Below are 16,178 nucleotides of genomic sequence, written 5' to 3'. Positions count from 1 at the left end.
TTATTATATTTAGCCTTACTGGGGCAATAATTTGCGAAAAAGAAGATGAAGAAAGAGTAGAATTAAATATTTAAGTTAATTTATGTGAAGATAAGGAATGTAAGAAGAATTGAGAATCGATGTTAGATGCAAAGAGTTTAGTAACTTTTAGTTTTAAGCCAATCACACACACACATACACACACACACACACACAGAGAGATAAGGGCCGATGAATCAGATGGCGTAGGCATAGGCGTAGCAGTAGAAGAGACAACAACAAAAACTTAGTAACTAAGATCGAAGCATTAGCAAATAAGTTTAGCAGAACTAAGTCTAGAATTGCAGCAAAAGAAAACGGACAAGTAAGCGAAGTAAGCGAGAAGCAGTAAAGAAAAAGAAACGTAAGTGTTAGATAACATTAGAACATACTATAAATAATAGAGAGGATAACAAGAATTTTTTTAATTTGCTAGCAATCCGAAAGTTGCAGAGTTTAGCTGAGAGAGCAACATAGTTAGAAGCTAGGCCAAGATCAAGATCAAGAGCAAGAGAGATTGCAAGAGACGTTGGACAAACAGTGTGACTAAACCTAGCCGCCAAGTCGAAAGTTAGATTTAATATTTGTGAGCAATCAGAGAATGCGTTGGAATGGGCTTTTGGGGCGCAATGCTTAAGCTGTTTGTTTCATCCAATATATAGGTATATATAGAATTTTTTTGCACACACTATTTTCGACAGAGGAAAGGAAACCAAACTTAAGCAACTTGAGAATGAAAGAAAGAACTTGTTTGTTTTTTGCGTCTGTATTTTGTTTTTAATTTAAAGCGTTTTACTTTAGTTTTTTAACTAATTTTAAGTAGTTAATTTATTATTTAACAGCATAAACAATAAAAAGTAAGTTGACTTTGCGAAAGAAATTACAATTTAAAATTTAATGCGAAATGTGTTGAATTAATTTTTAAAAGTAAAACATGTCTAGTGCGTAAAATTGAAAACTAAAATAAAACTCTAAAAAAAAAATAATAAATTTACATATGTATAATTGTTTTAATTGTGACTTTTATGTTCTGCCTCTCTTGTTTATTGTTTTCGTCGCAATTCGTATGTGTGATTTCTTAGTAGTTAAATTTTTGCTATATATAAATTAACTCGAACTAATTAATGAAAAAGTAAAACTCAAGCAACTACACCAAATAGTTTCCAATAACAAATTTTTTAAATTAATTGAATTGAATTGCGTTTTAAACCAAAAACTAAATGAGCAAACAAAGTGTATAAGATGCATATGAAAATAATAAGTAATAAAACAAAAGCGTAAAACATGAGAAAATTGACATGGAAACATGAAAATGGAGCGTAAATGGGCATAAACGTTTTTTAATTAAGCCAATTTAAGGAAATGATGAATATATAAATATATATATTTTTTTGAAACTTTTTTGAACAAAAACCAAACAACAACAAAAGAAAACCAAATGCATGAGGCATAATAAAAGCGAAAAGAGAAACGCGAAAGGAAGCAAGCTCCAAGTTAGACAACAGCACGTTAGGCAAATCGGACACAGATCCCCCAAAGCAGTAGCGAACGTAACGTAGTGAAAAGCAAAAGCGCAGAGGAAAAAAAATTTAAGGAAAATAAAGCTCATTACATTTAAAAAGAAAATAAATGAAATAAAAAACCGACACGCAGACAAAGAAGTCGCGTTTAGTTTGTAAGCAAATGTAAGTTTAAAAATGAAGCTAGCGCAAAAAGCAGCAGCAGCAGCAGCTACTTATAACTTAGAAAACGAAATAAGAAAATAAATAAAAGAGAAAACAAAACCGCAAAACAAAAATGAAAATGAAAATTTAAACTTTAATCTGTAATGATCAGCGGTCAGCTGCGGGCGCAAAGTAATGTAATGTAAATTTTTGCTTGTTGCTATTTTTAAGTTTTAAATCAAAGTCTTTTAAAGAACTTTATTCATTTCTCTATGTAAACAATATGAAAAAAAAAACAAACCAAAAAAAAAAAAAAAACCTAAAACAAAAACATGAATTGCTCCATCTTGCATACATATATAAATGTGTCTCCAAACTCTCTTTGTAACTCCCTAAAATTCCTAAAGCTCCCTCTCTTCTAGCAAGCCCCCTTTCTGTGTAGTTTTTTAACGTATTATTTTTTGCATCAATGTGACGCTTTTAAGCATTTTTTATATGCTGCATCTGGTCAAAAAAAAAAAAAAATAAGCAAAAAAGCTAAACAAAATTACCAAAAAAATACATAAAAATAAAAATAAACTTTGCTATAACTTTCAAATTTATATGCGTACTTTTTGTGCGAACAACTTTAATGCAAAAAATCATACATTAAAAAAATGAAATTGGAGCCAAGGAGATCAGATTAAAAAATAAATTGGGAGTAAAGTTAAAAAAAAATGAAAGAAAAAATCTTAGTCTAAGCAAAACATTTTGCAGCTTTTGTGCTTATTTCGCTTAAGAAATGTAAGACTAGTTGAAAGAATACTTAAATCTAATTGTAAGTTAAAAAAATAAATAAAAACAGAACATAATGAATAATGAAAACAGAAAGCAAGCAAAAAGCTTTCATGCAGCAGATACAATGCGACAAAGCGTAAAGCAAAAAATAGCAAAAGATTTAAAAAATAAAATAACAAATGATAAGATTAAAACGTGTCTCTTGAAAATCACTAAAGAGCAAATGCTGTCATCCAAAAGAACAACAAAAAACTAAAAAAAAAACAAAAAAAATGAAACTGAACTTTTTCTGAATCAATAAAAGACAAATTGATTTTCTGTAAGAAAACAAACATCTGAAGCGTGTTTCCTTTAACAAACAAGTAATGGACAGAGTGAGGCCGTTGTATGCTTATACGGTTCAAAAAAAAATTAAGTGGGACCATGCCACCCTTGGGCTGTGTTCCAGGCACTGCACACGAAAATTATTTCCCATTAGCCGCAGCCTTTTCAGCTGGACCAGAGCACCCCCTAAAAGCAAATCACCTAGCAAGAAAATTACAGCTTTATTGCTCTAGCAGAGATTTTTACGCCGAGGCAGAAATATAGTAAGAACTATATTTACTTTGAATGCTCAATTTGAATTGAGTATAACTGGAGAGCTGGCGAACTCATAAGTAAATAAGGTAAGTCATTTATTAATAAAGACAGCGGCGAGCACGACTCTCAATTTTACACTTCTTATGGAAAAAGATTCGTCAAGCTTGTTGCCTAAGTCTTTATTGTTCACATTGCAAAACAATCCTTTTTAAACTCCAGCTCCTCCTTTATCCTCCCAATCCAAAAGAACATGAATATTCAAGCTCATGGGCTTCGAATCTATCGATCTGCATACCAGGATATCCAGGATTGCGCAAAACTATTTCTTGAATTAAAATCAAGGATGCCCTATCGATGTATGTCCACTTTTCTGTAGATGATTGTCGGTGCTTGGCAGCCCTTGGTGGAAATGCAAAAAGTGTTGCATACTTGCGAGGTGAAAACATCAGTGGAGACAACAACCAAGCCCTGTACAAAATCTTTTTTTTTTTTTTATTTTATTTATTAATGAGAGTTATACGGGAGGAAGTCGGTGAACCCCTTTATGGCCTTGGTATCTGTTCTTTCAACCGAGATGGGCGCGCCGGCTAGTCAAGCAACTAGAGTTAAATACAAAATCAATGCACCCAACAAAAAAATAATCTCCGGTGTGGTGTTCCGTGGTACATTAGCCAGACAATTAACAGCCCGACCAAGGAGACAACGCCTTTAGAAAGGACTTGCCTAAGAGTGTCATCACTTGATACAAAGTCCAATTGAATGTATATATACTTATAAAATTGTAGTATGTGTATTTGTCTAGTTAATAAATGTATGAGACCCACGTGATCTACTTGTTATGGCTACATTAAAGTGCTGTCAAGCACCAAGAATTCTCTAGAGAAAAGTGGTCATATCTCTGCCAGATCAAAAGTTTTGGTTTGCAGCACTAACAGGACAACACTCTATCGATCTGCATAAACAAAGTATAGGGTCAACTTATTGTCCATCAACTTAGAAAATTTTCGCCTCAGGGCGCAAAGAAGATTACCAAAAACATAGAAAAGCAATAAAAATGTAAGCAACGAGCTTGCTGCCAAAAAAATTGTGTTGTTCTTGAAAGAGCGCGCGCATTAGAAGGCATGTCACTGAAAGAAATTACTTACTTTACTTACCTTATGATTCCACATGCTCTCCAGATTTATGCAAATTAAATTGAATTATTGAATATATGAATATAGTTATTTTGTTAAGGACAATTGCTGTTTTTTTTTTATTTACTTCGACGCTTTAACAAAAATTGATTGCTAATTAAACTTTATTAATAATTCCTGTTCTACTTTTCTTATTAGGTGACGTTAGCATTCCCGGTGCCGTTGGCTATAGCTATCTGCGAAAGATACCTCGTGGCTTTTCCTAATAAGCTGTCTCTGCCAAAGCCATTATTAAGAAAAGTTTGCATAGCAATCACTTCAGCGTAAATTGGCTCATTTTGGGGCTGTGGCTCTGACTCTCATCTGGGGCCTTTAAGTAAGTACGCGAGTACGTTCATCCGTTTCAGATAGATGATGCAAAGGCAGATTCCCAGGCACTGCCGAGCCGATTGATTCGGCCAGCGAGCTGCGATGCTGGAGGCTGTTTTTCCTCTGGCAGCAGATTACAATCATCTTATTGACCTACAGTTGATGTCCATACAGATTGGCGTCCATCAAAGCATCCTTGGACTTAGAGACCATTCGCGCTGTTTGCAAATAAAATGTGAATTTTAATGCAAGTTTAAGGATATAAAAACGCAATAGTTTTCACACTTAAAGGCTTCTCCAAAGTAATCGCTCGTACTGCCAGGTGAATCAAACAGAAGCGAATATATTTTGAGGGATTTGCAAACTTCGGTTAAATGACTCTGTACGCCTAGACTATCCTCCGGCAGTAGTTGGAATTTCTTATAGTCCTCCTTATAGTATAATTACTCTATCACATACGTAGTTTATCTGGAAGTTATTCAATTTGTTAAATATTATAGGATTATTTAAAGCAAACAACAGCAGTAAAATAGACTAGGCAGCCAACGTGAAAGAAATGTACAGTGATGGCCGTGCCCACAGGCTCCAAATATGAAAACAGCCTACAGCTAAATAACACAAACATACATATACTATAGTATATATATATATATATTTGTATATGTGTGTGTGTGTGTATTTAAGCACAAGGATGAGCCCAAAAAATTTGTTGACAGGCGTTCGGCGTGCAGACTTTGCTGGGAACCTGTTCGTTTGACTTGTTTGATGGTTTTATGAGTGTCACAACTTGACAGCTTAATAGACATTTTTATAGCGGCCAAATCGCTTTTTCAACGTATACTGTAATGATAGACAGGGAGAGACAGAGAGAGAAAGCAAACGAGGATGTCTGCTTACACTCACAATCGCAAAGCGCAAGGGATGCTGCCCCAATTTACCAACCACTCGCAAACTTGCGTGCGTATGCGTCTGAGTGTGTGTGTGTGTGTGTGTGAGCTCCCCATTTGACGCCCACCACCAATACGATGCATATATAAATACGTACACAACGACGTTTGTTTGCTTACCCGTCTTTGCTGCGACAGCTTTTCTGATTTTCTGCGCACCTGTTCCTGTTCCTGTATTTGTTGTAGTTGTATGTGTGCATGTGTGCGCCGAACATGTCCAAAATACACACTTGTTCACACGTTCTTGTAGATACAATTATACTCACTCATTTTACGTTCTTAAAGCGTATAGCAGGAATTATAATTGTGTTGTCATATTTTTATTTTGTATTTAACGTTTGTGTAAGTTAAATTTAAATTTGTTTTATTTAATTGTTAAATTTAATTCACTGCACAACATTTCTCATGTTTTTTTTTTAATTCTTCAATACTTTTCACAAGTATGGCAGCGCTATTTTTAATCCTCTCAACGACACATAGATGCTGTCACTTGAATAACAGTCTCTCCATAGATGGCGCCACATTGTTGATTTATATCTTGTTGCTGTGTGTTCTATAAGTTTTGAAATTTTAAAAAATCGTCACATATTTTACAAATTATTTTTGATGATATTTATTTTCATTTCAAGTGGACTATACTGAAGCACTTATTAATCCTCACTTACAGCTCGGCTGCACTGCAACAAGCTGCAAGTGCAAACTGAAGACCACCGTTATTGAATTTAATTGTTAACTGATTTGTTTCTGTTGCATATACGTGTGTATTCGTTTTTCTCTTGCTGTTGATCACGAGTTGGAATTTGAATTTGGATTACGCAATATGGAAAGATTCCATGCAAACGACCGTTTTGTAAACCGTTAACAAATTAATGCTAAGGACCGAACTATATAAAAAACAAAGAATTATACAAAAAACCCGCCTCACTTGCCGCCAAAGCCGCCCATGAGGTTCCCCAGTCCGCCAAGGCCACCCGCGGCGCCCTGTTGCAATTGTCGCATCATGTTCTGTAGTCCACCAACGCCGCCCATTTGCTGAAGCATCCGTGGATCAATCATCTTGGCCATCTGTTGGTTCAGCTTCGCCATTTGTGTGGGATTCACATTCTTAGTCATGTCCCCTTGTTTGAACAGGCCCTTGACGCCGCCCATCTTCTTCACCACTGCTGCGAATTTTGTGTAGTGAGCGATTAGTTCCTTAACTTCGCGCTCCACAACGCCGGCACCATGGGCAACGCGAATGCAGCGTGTGGGCTGCTTGCTAAATAGCTTGGCGCCGTCCCGGTTGTCCAGCTCGCCGTCGGACATGCTGTCCATCATAGTCATCATGCGTTTGATGCGCAGCATAGACTCCTGCTCGCCTCCCTTGGTCATAAAGTCCTGCGAGAAGCCTGGTATCATGTTCATAATCTGTGAGAATGGACCCATCTTCATGATGTTCTGGAACTGTTCGTACATGTCGCGTATGGTAAAGTGGCCGTGTTTGATCTTCTCCAGCAGCTCCTCGTTTCCATCCAGCTTTAGCTCATTGACCTATGAACGATTGAAGCTAATGAACTCAATATAAAGCATAACATTTAAAAGAATACGCACCTTGTCTATCAGACCCTCAATATCGCCCATGCCAAGCAGCTTGCTAACGAATGGTTTCGTCTTGAAGGGCTCCAGATCATCTATGTGCTCGCCGGTGCCGATGAAAATGATAGGCGACTGTGTGGCCGCCACAGCAGAGAGAGCACCGCCACCCTTGGCGTGTCCGTCCAGTTTCGTGATAATCACAGAACCAATGTTTACTTTCTCCTTGAAGGCCTTTGCTTGCGCCTCGCAAGCCTGTCCAATGGTGGCGTCCATAACGAAAATAATGTTGTCGGGACTCACAGCATTGGCTACCGCCAACATCTCCTCGAACAGAGACTCTTCCTGCTTGTGTCTTCCCGATGTATCCACAATAATCATTTCGAAGCCTTCGCGCTTGAACATGTCCACGCCCTCTTGCGCAATGACCACAGGATCAATTTCCGTATAGCTGCCGTAGAAGGGTATGCGTGCCTTGGTTGCATTCTGTTTAATCTGATCGTAGGCGCCAGCACGAAAGGTATCTGCGCACACCAGACACGATTTCCAGTTGCGCTTCTGGTAGTGATAGGCTAGCTTGGTGCATGTGGTCGTTTTGCCAGAGCCTTGCAGGCCCACAAACATAATCACATTGGCTTTGCCTTTGACGGGCTGATAAGGCTTCACGCCTGGGTCCACCAGCTTGATTAGCTCTTTGAACACAGCGGATTGTATCATGCGGCGCTTGTTGAGACCGCCAGCCATCTCGTCGAAGTCAATTACGGCACGCACATTTTCGCGCAGCTGTTTCACCTGCCTAATATTGACATCAGCCTCTAGAAGTGCAGCGCATATCTCTTTGAGCATCGCACCCAGTGCCTCCTCATTGATAACTGTGGCTTTGCTGAGCGAATGCAGCGCCGTTGTTATCTTGCGTCCCAGATCTGCCAAAACCATCTTGCCGCCGTATGTACGTTAATTGTAGCTAAATGTATTGCTATTATTCGTCTTTACACACGCGAAAACTAAACAATGTTGCTAAACTGTGCTTACTTTACAATTTCTTTTTGTGACACGTCGAAAGCAAGAAGAAGACTAAGCGGCCAATCACAGCGAACACGTGCAGCTGTCATAACAAAGGCAGGTGGTAAGGATGTGAATGGCAAAACCCGTTTTGTTTACCACACTGGCGCCAAAGTGGCAACGCTGTCAGTTGCTTGTTAGCAGTTTAAATTTTATTTATTTATTTATTGCTTGCAATGGGCGTCAAGGAGCTGTGGACAGTGCTGACGCCTCATGCAGATCGCAAACCTATTAATGAGCTGCGTGGCAAGAAGGTGGCCATTGATCTGGCCGGTTGGGTGTGCGAGAGCCTCAATGTGGTGGACTACTTTGTGCATCCACGACATCATCTCAAGTAATTGTTGAACTATTGCATAGTTTATTTCAAACTTCATGTTGTATATTCTATAGGAATTTGTTCTTTCGCACCTGCTATTTAATATGGGAGCAGGTGACACCTGTTTTTGTGCTGGATGGTGTTGCGCCCAAGTTAAAGAGTCAAGTTATTGCCAAGCGCAATGAGTTACAGTTTCGCGGCGTTCGCCCAAAGGACAAAGATAAGGATGCCACGGGAACAGTCACAAACAAAAGTGATAAGGGACGTACGCGCTTTAATCATGTGCTCAAGCAATGCGAGTCTTTGTTACTCTGCATGGGTATACAATGCGTGCAGGCGCCAGGTGAGGCAGAAGCCTATTGCGCTTTTCTTAATAAAGAGGGGGTAAGTCACCAGTCTGCGTAATAAAGAGTCTCATTAATTAAGTTGTTCCTTAGCTGGTGGATGGTGTCATTAGCCAGGACTCGGATTGCTTTGCGTACGGTGCGCAGCGTGTTTATCGAAACTTCTCGGTGTCCACGCAAGGTACACAAGCTGCTGCTGGCGGAGCTGTTGATATCTATGACATGCGCGACATCTGCGCTCGCATGGACTTTGGCCAGCATAAAGTTATAGTCATGGCGCTGCTGTGCGGCTGTGATTACTGCCCAGATGGAATAGGCGGTATTGGGAAGGACGGCGTGCTTAAGCTCTTCAACAAGTACAAGGAGACAGACATTCTCGAACGGTATGCATTCTACCGTATGTAAGCAAAAGTTAACAAACCTTTTGTGTTCATAGCTTGCGCAGCTGGCGATTGGAGACGGCAAAGTACAACGCGCTGGAAATGCGTGTCGATGATAAATCAGTCTGCAGCAATTGTGGTCATCTGGGACGAACGGCAAGCCACACTAAGAGCGGTTGCAGCGTTTGTCGCACACATCGTGGCTGTGATGAGTCCCTCTGGAAGTTAGTGAGCTGACAATCCGTTGCTTGGGCTTCGCCCTGACTATTCTATCTCTTTATTCTTTAGGGAGCAGCGTCTATCTATAAAGGCAGAGCTACAGCTGCGCAAGAAGGCTTTAATGGACGCAGATTTTCCCAACGAGCAGGTCATAGCAGAATTCCTTAACGTACCTGGTACTGTGCCCGATTTACAGCTTGGATGGCGTCAGCCCAATCTTGTCAAGTTTATCAAGCAACTCGGACATTTGCTTCAGTGGCCAGAGCTATATTGTTTCCAAAAATTCTTACCACTGGTTACGCGTTGGCAGGTGCAGCAAGCAGGAGGCGTACCTTCTCTTCTCGAGCCACAAGAGATTATCAAAAAACGCACAGTGAAGGGTGTATCCAGCATGGAGCTGCGCTGGCGGGATACGGACGGTTGTTTCAAGGGTTTGGTACCGCAAGAGCAGCTCGACGAGTTTCTATTGGAGCATCCCAAAGGCTTAGAAGAGTTGTATCACACCATAGAGCCGTTGGACATGCTGCAGATGACTTATCCAGCGCTGGTAGAGTCATATGTGAAGTCAAAAGAGAAGCCACCCAAGGCGGGCGGGCGTAAAAAGCAAGTCAAGACAACGCTGCCGCTTAGCACTGTAGAGAATTTGGAACCCAAGCGTGGTAAGACAAAAAAACAGGCATCGCAGTCAACGCAGACAACGTTGCAAAGATTTCTCAAGCGTCAGCAGGAAAACACACCCGGGAAGCCGTTAAAGCCTGTGAATACACAATGCTCCACGCCTTTGCATAAGTATCTGCCCGTCGAGCTGGAGAGCGATGAGGATGAATTGCCGTTAGACATGTCAGATATAATTAATGGCATTGTAAGCAATAAACAAGCTGTGCCTCCAGCGCTAACCAAACATGCAGGACGCCTGCTGCATTATGAGCCGCTCGCAGCAGATTTGAGCTTAAGACTGGCGCAGCTGAGTCTGCAAGAAAGCGATGTACAGCAGCCACTTAAAGATGATGTGGACTTGTTGGTGGAGCAGCGACGAGAGCGCTCCATCTGTGAGCAGCTGCCGCAGAGTAAGCGCTACGCACTGGACGACAGCTTTGATTTGCTGGTCAAAGGCGAATTAAAGAAACTGCGCACTCCCGTGGATCGCTTCAAGCAACAACAGCGTTTGTCCAATATCAAGCAGAAGACAGTTTCCCCCGTTAAAAATGTGAGTTACTTTTTCGATCAAAGCGTGGAGCAAGCGGACGCTTTTGAGCAGCTAATGGAGCACAGCTTGGTGGTGATTAGCGACGACAGCGATTCGTAGACTGATTAGATATATTTGCATAATGTACAACTTAGTATTCGGCAATATATTTTCACACACCTTAAGCACTTAGAGTAACTAACACTTAGAACTGCAAATGTTGCTTGGCATAGGCATTCGCTTGCCGCATCGCCTGCTCCAGCTGCTCCTCAAACTGGTTGTTCACCTTGCGGCCACGCATGTTGCACACTACAGCGACATTCTGACCCTTGGGCGCTGCAACCTGGCCACCAAATGTGTCAGCAAAGCATTGCAGCCAGAGCTGAGCATTAAAGTTGGCGCTGATGCAGTGCTGCAATGGGCAGTAGAGAAAGCATTAGTCTCGAGCACACAATGTGATATATTTTTTGATAATTTACCTCTGGCACACAGCAGCGTGCCTTGAGAACATTATCGCACATGCTAACCACAAGTATGGGACGATCTGTGCAGAGTTTGGTGGCACGTTGCAGCGGTATCTCCTCCAGCAAGGCGGAGCTGCTTATATAATGCAGTATAAAGGGATGTGTGTCAAGCGGTTTCTCCAGCAGCAAAGTGCGCATCTCAACCTCCACAAACTCTCTGTAAAAGGAAATGTCAAATGTGTTACACATTAACCAAAAGCTTTAGCAATAGCAAACTTGAGCGTGGTGCGCGAAGTTTCCTTGAGGCGACGCAGCAACTCATTGATGCGCTCCAATGTGTCCAGCTTAAAGGCAAATGGCAGCTTGATATCAGAGTGCAGCATGTTATGGCGTATAGTCTGCAATTCCGTTTCCGTGGCATTCGTCAGCTTGTCTGTGCGAAATTGCTGCTCCAGCAGATCCACGCGATGTCGCAGCAGCGCCGCTGTCTTCAACACCTGTGAGCCAAAATTAAACTTAGTCTGCTGTATGTATTTGTATTGCAACTTAAAAACTCACCTTCTCTGCAGCCTCGCCAGCAACAGCGGTAAAGGCAAAGCGCGCGCGATTCGTTTGCCTGAGATTGACAATGCAAAAGCAGCTGAGTTCCTTAGTATTGGTCACATGAGTGCCGCAACAAAGTTCTTTGGAGCTAAGGCCCAGCTCCTGGCATTGCACATTTATTAAACGCAGTCCTTGCTCTGGATACACCTCGCCTGGCACCATGGTTATATCATTTTGCTGGAGCACTTCAGCGGCACTCAGCTCCAGCACCTGCACGGGGGTCCCCGAGCAGATAGCACGGCTGCAAAACAAAAGGAAAGCTGTTTATCAATTGAACCTGACATTTGAACCACAAGTTGAGATTGTATACAATGAGAAGCTTAGTATCACTTTCATCAATCGTATTTAATTCATTATGAAGCTCAGACACTGTGCTGGTTTTTTATTAATTACTTATTTATTTGCTTTAAATGGCATATCCAAGGCTGATCAGGTGACCCAATCATAATCTTCCTCTAGAAGCTAGTTTATATTTATTAACCTTTGTAGGACTGCTCTACGCCTCCCACAAATATTGAAGAACAATGCTCTACGTATTCATATAAAGCGCTCGCACCTCTACTTGGTTATGTAAAGGAACTTAATCAACAATTGGCCAACAATAATCAAGCGGCTTTGACTAAGGAAATTACTGAACTATAAATGCAATTGAATACACTAAATGAAAGATTAGTGGGTAAGGATCAACTGATTGCGTTGTATATAAACAATGCAGCAAAAATGGACGAAACTCATGCACATATTAAAACCCAGTTAAAGGCAAGTGATGAGTTTTGCAGAAAAACAATTGAACGTCTAACAAATTACTCCATATCAAGTAACAGCGTAAAATTTGAAAGAGAAGTTGCAGCAAATACTAATATTATAGATAAACTGTATAGTCAACAAGCCAAACTACAGACTTTAATAGATACTAATGCATTGAAGAGCCTACATTACGAAAATAACCAAAGCGAACAAATTATTACAATTGAAAAATATGCTATGGAACTAAAAAATAAAACAGATGACATGCTGATAACCCAAGATCGGCTTCAAAAGTGTGAGCGCGCATTAAATAGCAAATTTGTTGATACGTGTGCTATTCAGTTAAATGAATGCAAAGAGAAAAACATTCCAGACAGTTGTATACCCTTTGGCGATACTCCAGGTGTACACTCAATTAAGCCTTATGGCAAAATTGCTTTTAAGGTGCTCTGCGATTCAATTATACCTAATGAGGGTTGGACTGTAATACAGCAAAGGATCAATGGTGAGGAAGACTTTTATAGAAATTGGATAGCATATCGTAATGGCTTTGGATCGCTTGATGGTGATTTTTTCTTGGGACTTGAGAAAATTCACCAATTGACATACTCTCAACGTCACGAGCTCTACATATTTATGGAGCATTTTGATGGAGGTCGAACATACGATCGTTATGATTACTTTAGAATATCTAATGAGCACGATGATTATAGATTAGAAGAGTTGGGTAAGAAGATTGGCAATGCACTTGGCAGCGAAATGAGGTTTCATCTGAATATGAAATTTTCCACATTTGATCGAGATAACGATGTGTGGAGTGAGGGAAATTGTGCCAAGAAGCATAACGGTGGTTGGTGGTACACTAAATGTGGAGATTGGTAAATTGATCGTATTTTAAGATAGTTTATATAGTTGCTTATACACTTGATTTTACAGCAATCTAAATGGAAAATACTTCAAGGCTAAAGTAAATAATGAGACATCAATCTTTTGGGAAAAGAATACCTCGCTCAAGACAGTAAAAATGCTCATTCGCCCTAAAACCGGCTGATCCGGGCCATATCTTAAATAAACCTTTACCATTTATACAGTTTGTATTTCAAATAATACAAAAGTTGATTACTTACTTGATAAGGTCCTCAATGTGTTCAACGTCTATTTTATCGATGCGCTTGCCAAGCAATCCAAGCTCTAGTTTACACTGGTCGTTGCTAACCGAACTGGACACCTGATAGGTAACCTTCTTGAAGAGTGTGCGTATGGCAGCATTTAACAGATGTGTGGCTAAAAAACCGCAAGCAAATAATTACATCCCCCTTGAGGTACATACAAAATATTGATGCTCACCTGTGTGATGGCAAGTGTTGAGTTGGCGTTGCTTGGGATCCACCTGCAACTCCAGTTCATCGCCTACAGCAAGCTCAAAGTCGTCAGTGGGCGTTACAAGACGGCAGACATGCACAACACAATTGTTTAGGTGCTTGACGCAAACTACGTCCAGTCGATGGGGCTGGCCCGGCTGCTGCTTGTTGCGGATGATTAGCTGTCCTAGATCTGACTGCTGGCCACCAGATTCGTAATAGAAATTACTGGCTTCGGTGACAATAGACAGCGTATCGTTGGCATTACAGAAGCGGCTACCTAGCATATGCGACACTTCCTCATCGTTATGAAGCAGACCAAGCACGCGACTCTGTACTGTGGGCAGCGCATAGGATTCACTCTCTGGCTCGTAGCTGTAGACATATTTGTAGCTATTATCCGTAGGTGACAGACGCTGCGTCAGCTGTGCTTGTGCATCGACTATGCGTTGCTCCAGCGCGAAATCGTAGCCAGAGCTTTGCGTGCGCTGAGGCTGCTTTGTGCGCAGCTTGGCGAGCGCAAGTTCGGCGCGGTAGCGTTCTAGATCACAGTTCATATTTTCTAATTCAGCAAGCTTGAGAAAGCTTTCCTCATTCAGCCCGTAGGTGTCTGTGAGTTTATAAAGAAACTCGCCGGGTATGGTGTTGTTGGTGAAGCTCGAGCGCTGCACCTGCAACTCGCGATATGCGGGCACAAAGCCGGGACATTCCATTAGATCAATGTCGTCCAGCTTGGGAAATTCACTGAGCACCTCGGCAAAGGCCTTGGAAGAACTGGCACGCAGTTGTTTGTACACATCCCGCTCATGGGCAATCAACTCCACTATTGCCTGCTGCTTGCTGCACAGTTCCGGATATGCTTCGCCTAAGGTTTCTACCACAATGGGCACCAGCTGGGCCAGCAGCTGTTCATGCGCAAACACTTGCTCCGATATGCTTAACGCTTTACGCAGCACACGTCGCAGCTTTTGGCTGTGGTAGTAAATTTCATTAAGGAGGGATTAAAATTAAAAGTGCAGCTGTCACTCACTTTTGATCGGGCAGCATGCCGTCGGCCAGGCAAACGGTGATCATGCGTGCGTGATCTGCCAATATTCTATAGCTAGTGTCCAAAAGAGCTGCATCATGCGCGTCTGGAAAGCTGCCCGTATAAAGCGGTGCCTTGGTGATCTGTAAATTAAAATTCATGCATTAAAGGATCTGTCTTTGTGCTACGACTACCTACGCTGTGAATGCCATCGAAGAGCGGTGTAAAGAGATCCGTGTCATAGTTGGAAGACTTGTTTTGCAGCAGCGCAGTGAGACGTTCGAAGCCCATGCCCGTGTCCACGTGATGAGCCGGTAAAGGGCTAATGCTGCCATCTGCATTGCTGCAAGGACACAGGAAACAAATTTTTATACACTCAGTAGTATAATAGTTAAAACCGACCTACCGATTGTACTGTATAAACACCAGATTCCACAGTTCTGTAAGATCGGGTCGACCGGCATTTACTAGCTTGGCACGCTGCTCTACGTCACCAGGCCTGTGATCGATGTGAATTTCTGTGCAGGGACCACAGGGACCTGTGGCGCCCATTTCCCAAAAGTTGTCCTCGCAGCCAAAAGGCAAAATTCGCGAAGCAGGAAAACTGTAAAATGAAAATTGATTAGATTTGTGTAATGATGGCTGTTATGTAATAAGCTCACCCCAAACTACGCCAGATCTCAAAGCACTCCAGATCGGCGGGTATACCAAGCAGCTTGTCGCCCGCAAAGTATGTAACATACATGCGCGCTGGATCTATGTTGTAGGGACCACGCAACAGCTCCAGAGCCATGGCACAAGCCTCATGCTAAATGACATAAGAGTGCATAAATTCGAACACTTGACAATTAATGGAAGCTAACCTTGAAGTAATCTCCAAATGACCAATTGCCCAGCATCTCGAAGAACGTGTGATGGTAACCATCTTGACCCACCACAGTCAAATCGTTGTGCTTGCCACCAACGCGCACACATTTCTGCGAGTTGACCACACGCTTGTGAGGCGCCTCCGAATTGCCCAGAAATACTGATTTGAACTGCAAGCATGCAAATGTAAATGAGCATACGGAGAAAAACAACAATTATATAGATCATATGCACCTGATTCATGCCTGCATTGACGAAGGCAACAGTGGGATCACAGAACGGCACCACCGGACTGGAGCGCACAAATTTGTGCTCATGATTAATCGTAAAATAGTCTATGAACGCTTTGCGTATCTCGCGTGCGGTGAGCACACGCTGTAGCTGCTTAGCCGAGTTGTACATCAATTAAAATAATTGCAAATGCAATTTATGATTTACACGAGCCGGCAAAAAATAATATTCATGAAACAGCTGACTGGCATTTGCCATTCACAGTATAGAAAATTGTTTGCCATTCACTTGCACGCGCATGAAGCTGCTGTG

The 16,178-nt window shown here is 41.5% G+C and overlaps 3 protein-coding genes across 3 annotated transcripts; 1 reads left to right on the top strand and 2 right to left on the bottom strand.

Moving 5' to 3' along the window:
• Positions 1 to 6,084: 6,084 nt before the first annotated feature.
• LOC108598414 (signal recognition particle 54 kDa protein) lies at positions 6,085 to 8,130 on the bottom strand. The gene is made up of 2 exons (XM_017985038.1): positions 7,078 to 8,130; positions 6,085 to 7,017 (listed from the first exon to the last, which is right to left on the bottom strand). The coding sequence occupies exons 1-2, from the start codon at positions 7,993 to 7,995 to the stop codon at positions 6,409 to 6,411; spliced, it is 1,527 nt and encodes a 508-aa protein (XP_017840527.1). The 5' UTR covers positions 7,996 to 8,130; the 3' UTR covers positions 6,085 to 6,408.
• A 167-nt stretch (positions 8,131 to 8,297) lies between these two features.
• Positions 8,298 to 10,722, top strand: LOC108600291 (flap endonuclease GEN). The gene is made up of 5 exons (XM_017987762.1): positions 8,298 to 8,455; positions 8,512 to 8,821; positions 8,875 to 9,164; positions 9,218 to 9,385; positions 9,450 to 10,722. The coding sequence occupies exons 1-5, from the start codon at positions 8,298 to 8,300 to the stop codon at positions 10,684 to 10,686; spliced, it is 2,163 nt and encodes a 720-aa protein (XP_017843251.1). The 3' UTR covers positions 10,687 to 10,722.
• On the bottom strand, positions 10,680 to 16,145 carry LOC108600287 (alanine--tRNA ligase, mitochondrial). The gene is made up of 12 exons (XM_017987758.1): positions 15,870 to 16,145; positions 15,632 to 15,805; positions 15,431 to 15,576; positions 15,175 to 15,372; positions 14,967 to 15,111; positions 14,772 to 14,911; positions 13,728 to 14,713; positions 13,508 to 13,664; positions 11,589 to 11,874; positions 11,307 to 11,527; positions 11,046 to 11,247; positions 10,680 to 10,978 (listed from the first exon to the last, which is right to left on the bottom strand). The coding sequence occupies exons 1-12, from the start codon at positions 16,035 to 16,037 to the stop codon at positions 10,772 to 10,774; spliced, it is 3,030 nt and encodes a 1,009-aa protein (XP_017843247.1). The 5' UTR covers positions 16,038 to 16,145; the 3' UTR covers positions 10,680 to 10,771.
• Positions 16,146 to 16,178: the final 33 nt, after the last annotated feature.

Source organism: Drosophila busckii, chromosome 3L (genome assembly GCF_011750605.1).
Source record: "Drosophila busckii strain San Diego stock center, stock number 13000-0081.31 chromosome 3L, ASM1175060v1, whole genome shotgun sequence".
NCBI lineage: Eukaryota > Metazoa > Arthropoda > Insecta > Diptera > Drosophilidae > Drosophila > Drosophila busckii.
This window is presented reverse-complemented; position numbering and strand designations above follow the sequence as displayed.